General features: G+C 43.7%; 1 protein-coding gene across 1 annotated transcript in view; it reads left to right on the forward strand.

Annotated features, from left to right (window-relative positions):
- Positions 1-6297, forward strand: part of cpped1 (calcineurin-like phosphoesterase domain containing 1) — a 30419-nt gene extending 24122 nt beyond the window's left edge. The window contains exon 6 of the mRNA XM_036132117.1: positions 5540-6297. Within this exon, the coding sequence (XP_035988010.1) occupies positions 5540-5766 (227 nt within the window). The 3' untranslated portion in view covers positions 5767-6297. The remainder of the gene's footprint in view (positions 1-5539) is intronic.
- The last annotated feature ends 4098 nt before the right edge of the window (positions 6298-10395 follow it).

A 10395-nucleotide genomic window follows, 5' to 3' on the forward strand; every position in this document is an offset into this window, starting at 1 on the left:
CTGCTTCCTGCAAGGAATAAATGTTAGAATAACACGTCTTACTTTAAAATCTGAGCTTTTAAGCGTAATTTCATGAAGTATGGGATTGGAGCTGCGAGTCCTGTTGGGACTGGTCTTATGAATACTGGTAAAGTGTTTCTGCCATAAATGTATTTAGGGCAGACGTGGTTTTCTTCATATTTATAGCCCAGATGCCACATGTGGTCCTATGTGGATGTTTTCAGTCTATCCATCATGTATTTGTAGAAGTTTCCACAACAATGGAGACCAAAGCGCTCAATAAAATGAATTTCTAACAACTAAAACAGGATAAAAACTACCAGATGAAACCAAACAGAGACAGTTTTAGGGGTTAAAGCCTGCCTGAATAAAAAACTTCAGCTTTGATTTAAAAGGCTATTATTAGTCTTTTAAAGATCCCAGGATGCAGAAGAGGGTTTAGAGTCCAGAGTCCATCTGATCAGATTCAGGGACCTTGAGATAAAAGGATCACTGTGGAAACGATGATTAGAGATCTGACCTAAATAGATGTGTTGTTTGCTCGTCTAGTTGCAGCGTGCTATTGTGGTATTTAGACGCAGCAGCAGCCTGAGATGATCGCTGCATAGAGGAGCGCTAACGCTCACATAATAGTCTGGATATTGGTCCTCGCTGCTTTCTCTGCATTTCTCCCCACACCTCACAATTCAATTTGACTCCAGGTAATTTTCCTCCGTTTGCATCCAATATGTTTTCATCTCTCTGACTGCTTACGCTAGAGATTCTCTGCCTTCCCTAATACCCCCCCCCCCCCCCCCCCCCCCCCCCCCCCTCAGTCACCATGAACAGGAACGGAGGAAAGCACAAAGGATCCGGAGCCGTTTCAGCCTGACAGGTGAGCGCCGGCTTCCTCTGAGACTCGACGGCGCCGCAGGTTCATGGTTCTGTTGGCGTCTGCTGGAAAGGTCCAGACAGAACGGCGTGTGGGAAGCGGTGCCGGTGCCGTTCTGCTGGGTTCTGGTTCTGTCTTCAGAAAACCAGCCGGGCTTTAAACTGTTCTCCGTTCTGAGCTGAATGGGATTATTCTGCTGCAGAAGAGCAACTTCATTCATGGTGATCAAGGCGCATATAATCCTCTGCTCTCTCCGCTGGTACCAGCGGGCCCACCATGAACCGGGCCGCTCCAGCCGGCAGAACCGAGCCAGTGGCCGGCTTTAAACGATGTTAACGCTCCAGTGATGTGATGAAGGCGTGCCGTACTCTGCTGTTCCTCAGTGAGAACCGTGAGTTCTCCTCGTGTTCTGGACGGGTCATGGCGCCTCAAACGCTGACAAGGTTCCTGCAGCGTCACACATCCCCATTCTGAGCCATGATCCGGTTAATTATTGTATCACTTTGACCGACTTTAGAACTTATTGGGCCCAAAAAAGCAACAATCAGCACCTTTATGTTGCAATGTGCTGCGTGAAGATTTAAATTAAAGCAAATATTCCCCCACAGCTCTTCACAGCAAGCCGAGCGAACGTCTGAAACGGGAAATATCACCTAAACACATTTTTACATCTCTGTTCATAGAAAAGCATCCACTGATGGATTTAAATACATCTCCACCTGATCAGAACCATCGTATCTCTGGTTTTATTCCTCTCCCAGCATCAGGTAGCCTCTGCTGGGCTTTTAACACTTTTCCATCCAGAGACGCTGCGCCTGACGGGATCGTTGCAGAAATATGAACCGTCTGAATGTGTTGAGATCATTTAAATATGAAACGATGCTGTTTTCCCTTCATATGTTCTGGCTGACATTTTCAGAGGTCAACTCCATCTTCTCTCTCCATTACGGCGGCGCCGGCCTGTTTCTTCCTCCTCCTGCCCGTTTATCTTTTCTCCACTCAGACGACGCTTTTGGACGCTGAAAATCATTTTCTCTCTCAGATTTGTTTTCCTTCATCCTCAGAGCGTCTTTTGGAAAACAATCGACTGAAAGCAGCTGGACTCCTGAAGCCGTGTGATGATGCCGCTCCAGAAAGGACGAACTTTGACTTAAATGGGTTCTTTAGAATCGTTTTTCTCTGTTTAAAGGCCGCAGAAAGAAGCCGGCACATTGAGCAGATTGATTTCCACACCGTGTAGAAGGTCCAGTTTCACTTCTCAGAAGGATTTCAGAGCCGCTTCTCGTCCCTGTGATCAGAGGAGGTGAAACGATGAATCTCCCGTCACATTCCTGAAGGAGGCTCGTTTCTAACCTACAGCTTAAGGCTGCCGCTGTCGTCCCTTTGGTTTTCCTTTTGGTTTTAGTAGAAACGAAGACGTTAAATAACCCTTTAGTTCAATAACATCTCAGAATTAAAGTGCTAAAACGTGCTTGGTTTGATCAGGTCTGTCGAACAGAAAGTATTCCAGCAGTTTTAGTGGGAAGAGGATGAAGGAGGGGCTTATCATCCTCTTCCTGGATTCAGCCTCTCTACCACAGACATCATATACGTAGACGCGTCATAGGGCGCAGGTTCGCACGTCAACCTCACCGCCATATTGTATGTGGCAGAAAAAAGTTGAGATCTATTATTGTGAACGTGAATCAGAGAAGATACACACACACACACACAAACATACATACATACATACAATAAATATATATATATATTTATTTATTGTGTGTCTATATGTGTGTGTGTATATATATATATATATATATATATATATATATATATATATATATATATATATATATATATATATATATATATATATATATATATATTGTGTGTATGTGTTATGAATATAAGGATCAATTTGTTAAATCTAAACATTGTTGTCTTCATTATTTCATAAAACCGTGTCATATATGAACCTTTAGGAACAGACTTTTTGGGGGAGTATTAAAGAGGTAAAATTAATAATATGAGGAAAAAAAAGTCCTAGGTCAATAAAGTAAAAAAACAAACAAACACAAAAGTGATAATGTTATGATAAAAACATCATATTATGAGAATTAAGGGGGAACATTTCCAGAATAGTCACAGTTTGCAGAATTATTTCACTCCTGGAGTAATAGGGCCACGTTAGATTATTTTAAATATTTTATTTTATTCTTTAGGAGAATAAATTCAGGAGAGTGAAGCTAAAGGGATACGAAAATAAACTTGTAATATTACAAAAACAAAAATACTACAAATACAAAGTATATTCAGAGATTAAAGTCCCTCTGATACTGTTTAAGTTACTGAGTAACTGCAGATTTGCCACATTTAAGATGGCGGACGCTCTGACGCATCGCAGCATAGGCAGAACCCACCCAATGACGCGTCTACTCTTATATTATGTCTATGTCTCTGCAGTCAGCTCTGCTTCTGCTCAGCTTCTCATGGTGTTTCCTGCTGACTCCTGATTAGTGGAAGAGCTTCCATGAGTTCGCCTCTCTGTGTTTAGCTCTGCTCTGATGGCTCAGGCAGCTTCTAAGACGTCATGCTCGGTCTGATTTGTCATGGAACAAGCAGGCCGTCCATGTGCAGACATCTTAATTATATAATATAAGTATTCATAGCCAATAAACTCTTTTCACATATGAACCAAATACTGTAATGTTTTTTATCTGCATCATAATGAAGATCATTTTTCAGAGCAGCAGCTTTGGTGGGATCTCCAGCGATAGAAGCATTAATGTCGGGTTAAATTATTTTGGGCTTCCTTGGTTTGTAATATTTTTGCTCAAGCAGCTGTTGTGAGCAGCTGGTGGAGTAAAATCAGCTGTTTAGAGATAAATGTCGCTGTAAATGTGAGCCTACGGTAGCTTTTCCAGGTGTTATGATTGATATAAGCTTTTAAGTTGGACTTTTAAAATTTTTTACTCTTGTTTGTAGCACTTTGAGACACTAGAAGAAAATTATGTAAATTTCAGTCAACAGGAGCTGCAGAAGCTCTGCTCAGCTGTTGGTTTAGTCACTAACACACAGGAACCGGTAGAATAATGATAAATCTGATAATTATCAGCTGGAATATTTTCTTATTAAAACTCAGACATAAAATAAAGTTTTATGAAGAGAACTTCTGCTGACAAAAAAACGTTTTATGAAGAGAACTTCTGCTGACAAAACAACATTTTTCTTAATGTTTTTTAATAATAATTGACTTTTTCGCTAAGAAAAAGTTAAATAGCAGAAGTTTACTATTTATTAAAAACTGTTTTGTGTGATTAATTTGATCTTTGACAGCAGTTCCTGCAGTTTATTCGTTTAAAGGGCCGGACCAAATCCGCTTTGCTCGTCTTATCCTCCGAAGATCAGGTCCTTAGAGCGAACAACGGCGGATTTTTAATCGCAGTGAAATCATTTCTTTGCTTGGAAATTAAAAACTTGACAATTTACTGCACACTTGTTGCAGTAAATCCTGCTTTTTGCTCACGTTTAACGAGTGTCTTGCATTGAATTTGGAATCGTGTTGCTATTGGCTCCACAGTTTCACAAATAATGGTGTTAAGGTTTGAGGTTGTAACAAGATAAATTCTTAAAAGGCTTTAGGGGCGTGACAGTGCATTTATATTGGAGGATATTTAGTTGAATTTACCAGCAAACAGAAAGTCTGACTGATCTGCAGCAGGCAGGGAAAGCTGAACACAGACGCACCACTAAAATGTCGTATATGCCTCTGGGGAGCGTGGGACCATCAGAGACGCGCTGATGTACTCACACACGTACATATGCACGGTTCCTCTGTGGGAGGTTTGACACCATGAGATAAAACTACGTCAACATTGTTGCAGATTGACTTCTTTCTCATTTCTCCAGTGGGACCGTCTAGTCTGAGCTTAGGAAGTCTGGGAGAACATTTCTCCAACCATCTGGGGTTTCCCATCATGCCTTTTGCCCCTTTCACACCTTCCTTTTCTATTTTTATTGTGGGAAAGTGGGAAACCCAGGTGTGGATGACTTGGAGGACGTGGCCATGCTGGACTCACCTGGAAACCTGGAGGACATGTCTGCTGGCTGCAGGCCCAGAAAGATGGACGCCTGCCATGAGGCGTCATGAGTTTAACGTGGACACAGGCGAGCTGAAATCATCCACTTCCTTCTATGGAGCATTAATAATTGAGCGGTCCCAGCGTGGAGCCGCTGTCCTCTCAGAGCTTCTGCTGCTGACACAGATTTGGGTCACGTTTGTGTTCTGGTGACGGCTGATCACGGCCTTCACACCAAAAACAGCTCCTTCCTGTCAGGAGAAGCCGTGTGCCGGCTTCTAGGAGACCAAAGCCTGTTTCTAATGCTGACTCAGCACTTCATCCTCTTCTGGGGCCGTGGTTGTTCCTGTCAGCTGCACGTCTCGTTGAAGATGCAGCAGCTCTCCCTGCATGGAAACGTCTGGGTCAGGCTTTCCTGCAGCGCGTTCTCCCTGCTGGAACGCTGCAGAGCAATAATTACAACTTTTCTTCTCCTGTCAAAGACGTCCAGGTCTGCCTGAAATGAATAATTTAGCTCTGCCTGTTCATACTCCGTCCTTCTGCTGAAGAGAGTTAAATCTGTTTTTATTTAACCTCCTCTCTTCCATCTGCTTGTCTCTTGCTCCAGGCGTGAAGGCCGTCTTCTCCGGCCACTATCACCGCAACGCCGGCGGCCGCCATGACGGCCTGGACATGGTGGTGAGCTCGGCCATCGGCTGCCAGCTCGGCGACGACCCGCACGGCGTCAGGGTGGTGGCGGTGACCGCCGACGCCGTCGTCCACCGCTACCACAGCCTGGAGCAGCTGAGAGAGCGCGGCGTGGACGAGGAGCTCAGGAAGCTCCTGCAGGCCTGAGGGCCGCCAGGAAAACACCTTAATAGCTCGGGAGGGGGGGGGGGTTCACGTCTCTGAGCCAAAAGTTTCCTTGTTTTAATGCTTCCTTTAACCTTTAAACTAAATATGCAGCACCCTCCACAGCCACTGTTCCTCTGGTAGACGTGCAGAAAGCTTTTAAATGTTTAAATGAATAGTTCTGCTGTGGCAGTGGCCTGATTTCCTGACACCACCCCCCCCCCCCTCCCGGAGAAACCCGATGCTTAACAATTAATTTAGTCAGAGCAGGAGAAACCTGACGTTGAGGTGAGTCAGGTGTGATGATGGGCTGCAGGAGTTCAGCTTTTATGATGCGGATAAATGGTCAGAAAATATTAGTTATACATTTATAGACCAGTTCACGCGTGACGTCAGCGCTACATCCGGGTCCCGCGGGTAGGCAAAAGCAGAACTGTTACCGTCTACTACCGTGACTAAACGGGTGATTTAGAGCGTACGTTTAGTTTATTTTTGGAATCTAAACAATGCCTACGACTTGTTGTGCTCCCGGTTGCACACAGAGGCATTCCAGATCGTTGGATGTACGTTTCTGTCGTTTACCGAAGGACGAAGAAAGAAATGGATAATTTCAATGAAAAGGATGCAGGCAGACACTCCCAATGGACTGGGGGAGACATCATAACACGACAGAATTTGCAATCTATACTTCATTTCCGCTAAATACAACTTAATTTTGCACTAGTCATTGTTCTACTTAAATCATTATATAAATAAAAAAATTAGGATATATATTTAATTTAAGACGTAAACGTTTGTTTCGTAATAATATACGTACATGTACAATGTATGCAAACCCTCTGGCATTAGTCTGTGAAAAGGATTAATAAGACAATATATCCAGTAACAGAATCTATATTCAATTGTTGGTTTAGAACTACTTTACAGTGACTACGCTAAAATATTTAGATCTGAGATTTATACAGACCTGAAAAGGTTGTTGGCCCGTTGGGATGGGGATAGCTTGGCTTTCACAAAGTCGTGTCCTCCAGTTACACAAACATGTCTGAACATCCATCCATCCATTTTCTGACCGCTTAATCCCTCATGGCGTCGCGGGGGTTGCTGGTGTCTATGTCCTGATATAAAATAATTGCAGCCGTCCAGTGGGTTCATGGCTTTCGTGCTCTCTGGTCTGTACTGGCCTGCTGTGTTTATAAGGCAGCTGTAAATGTCGCGGTACGAAACCCTTGGCCAGCATTTCAGACTCGCTCCGTCCCTTCAGGCTTTTGCTGTGTGGATCTGGTAATCTGATACCATCAACCATCAACTTACTCTTAAAACGATCTTGTGATACGTTATCTAAAGAAGAAAAATACCTGGAGAACTCGTCAGTTTCTCTGTTTGTGTCTGCCATTGGGTTCGCCTTTTGCCTACCAGTCCGCCGCGCATACGTGAAAAACCTGCATCAAAACAATAACAATGAACTGGTCTATTGTGGTTCCGATCCCTGATCATCTCCCTGCTGAGGACACGTTAGTGTAGACCAGGGGTGCCCAGCTCCAGTCCTAAAACTTTTAGAGGTTTCCCTGGTCCCACACGCCTGAATCAAATAGCACAATTAGCTCCTCAGTCTGCAGTCAGGTTCTTCAGAGTTCTGCTAATTAACTGATTATTTGACTCAGGCGTTTCAGACCAGGGACACATCTAAAGGTTGCAGGACACCGGCTCTCAAGGACTGGAGCTGGACACCCCTGGTGTAGACGTTCAGCTAAATGTGCTCGTTTCTCCAGCCAGACGATAGTTTCTGGCACCAGAACCGGACCAGAACCAGAGTGAAGGGTCCGGTTACCTAACCTGACTCCGCCAGATAGATTTGTTCCGCATATCCATCTGGAAACCTTCCGTTGAAGTAATTTTGGGAAGGGGCGAAAATACTGGTTAGCTGATTGGCCTATGTTGGTGATAGACGGGCCAAATGAACCAATCAGATTCGTCGTCGCTCGTAACAGAGCGACGACGAAAACACAACCACAAGCCAAGCTACTCTTGCTGCTGCAGGTAAAGGCTCGTTAGCTCAGCAAAGAAATACTCTGTAATTCCGATAAAACTTGCTCGATAGCCACGCTAACGCTAGTTTCATCGGCTGAAGCCGCCATGTTGTTTAGACTGAACTGTCGCGCTTCTCGTTGCGTCACACCTCAACCCGCCTCAAAGCCAACGCTGATTGGACGTTCGTTTGGTGAACGGCTCCAAATTTTCTTTAACGGAGAGTAGCCAGACTGATCTGCGAGTGAAAACTTGAAAGCTCGCGAGATCAGGATGGTCTCACCAGGCTACCGGTTACCAGGAAGGGTGAGCAGGAGGGTGAGGGAGGCCACGGCCAGAGAGCATCTCCTTCACAACCACTACATGTTGAATCATGGCAGAGCAGAGCTCTCTCTGTCCTACCGGCACAAATGGAGACGTGTTACGTTCACTGAAGGACTTTAACGTAAGGGGGGAACGCTCCTTTCAAACAAATATCAGCTCCAACCTTTAGTCTGGTGGAGGATCTGTGAGGCTGTGGGAACCAGGGTGAGATCACTTAGCAATGAATTCATTTTATTTTTTTAGTTTTTACACATCTTTACCACCAGTAACGCACAATCTAAGCGTACGGAGTGAAAAAAACGCTGACTAGCACTTTAGAGCATTTCAGCGTCCCTCAGGCTTTATTACAGAGTGGATGAGAAAATGATGGAGAAAGTCATGCTGGTAGTTTTTAAATGAAATCATTAAATGGTACCGTTTCAGATGGAGCTGCACTTTCCCTCCATGTTCGGCGGTAAAAGGTAGAAAACGACGACAGGAGAATCAGATACAAACTTCAGCTCAGATCACATTTATAACTTTTGATGTTGTAGAAATAACTTGGTTCTGTATCTAATTATCAGGCCTAGGAATGTGTAAGATTAGGATTTTACGCCATTAATCCACCAGCGTCCTGCTTATCCTGACGTGACGGTAACTCCTGAACCGTCCACCTGCAGCCCAGAAACACTAGAAGCTCAACAGGCCGCTGCGTTAGCCAGGATGGGTTCTGCAGAGAAACCGAGGACCAGCAGCTTTATAATGTATTCATCCAGTTGTAGATATTAGATCTCACCGTCAGGCAGCCGTCAGTTTAAACTCTGATTCTGGACCCAGACGGCTGAACATGTTTCAGCGCTTTATGCAGACGTTACGTTATGGACCTTTAAGTTGTCTTCTGTACGTTGGATCATTATTTACAGACATGAATTTCTTCTGATGAAGCCTCTTAGACCTGTGAACTTCCCCTTTAACGTCTATGCAAGCTGCTCTGCAACGTTTGTTCGTCTGATCCTCTAGAAAAGTACAAATGTGAGTCTTTACAGAAAACTGAACCTTTAGGAGTCGTCTTGTTGTTGATTGTTTGTCTAAAGGGTTCAGATCAGAGCTTCCCAGTAATTATGGGATGTGTTGATGGTCACCAGGGAACATTTCAGCAACTAAAGGACTTCCTCCATGTGACCTAAATGACTCGACGACACTTTCCAGACTCCGGCTCGCCCTGAGCGACGGGGGGGGGGGTTGGGGGCTGACGTGTCCGTCTCCCTCACTTCCTGTCTCAGTCCTGTCTCTATATCCTCAGGTTGGCTCTCGCTCACACTAACAAACCTCCAAACTCACTGTGACTGTTGGATGTATTTTTATAATAAATGTGGATTTTTACCTAATCACTGCGTTGTGTTGCTCTGCTTCTTTTCCAGCCGTTCCTTAGGAACCAAGTTGGCGCCGTTTGCACACGAGATCCAAAGAAAGACGTTAAGAAAACCAGTAAAGTTTAGCAAGCGTTGGGTAAAAATAAAGAGAAAAGGCGTTAAAATGGGTCGAAAGCTTCTGCAGATCAAAATGTTTTCAGGAGAGATTTAGGGAAACCAGCAGTTTCTGAACATCGGAGGTTTGTTCCAGATCTGAGGAGCAGAGGAACCAAATGCTTCCTCCTGATGTTTGGTTCTGGTTCTGGAAACACTGAGGGGTCTACATGGATCCTACCGGACCAGAACCCATTCAGAACGCCATGGACCAAAAGCTGAATTTTAAAACCACTGATTAATTTTACTGCGTATGAAATAATCTTCCTCATCTGTAGGAAACAGAAAACAAATCAATCTAAACAATAAAGAATAAACGGGTGGAAATAAAGATCTGGTTTAATGGCAATAAAGTTTATATCAACTAAACTAGGGCTGGACGGTATAGAAAAAAAAAATGATAAAATTGAAATATTGATCGATATAGATAATTATCAACAAATTCAAAACATCTATTTTAAGTGCATCCCTGACCATTTTATGCTGTTGCTTAGCAACCTATTTTTAGATAAAGTACCAATAAACACTGAATTCAAACTCAATCCTTTATTCAACCAACATTTTACCAAAACTCCAAGTTTTTAAAAAAGAATAAAGAATGCGTGCTCTCTGAACTCTGAAGGGGGCGGAGCCTCCCTGGGTCTGTGTTGTGATTGGTTGGGAGGAATAATTATGTCTTATTAGCCTACGTGACTAGAATGCAAAAGGAAGGAAAACTGTTATTCTATTGAACTTTTTATTGACTCTCATAGATGTACATCGTTATTGAATTATC

This window comes from Fundulus heteroclitus, unplaced genomic scaffold, assembly GCF_011125445.2.
Source record: "Fundulus heteroclitus isolate FHET01 unplaced genomic scaffold, MU-UCD_Fhet_4.1 scaffold_47, whole genome shotgun sequence".
Classification (NCBI taxonomy): Eukaryota; Metazoa; Chordata; class Actinopteri; order Cyprinodontiformes; family Fundulidae; genus Fundulus; species Fundulus heteroclitus.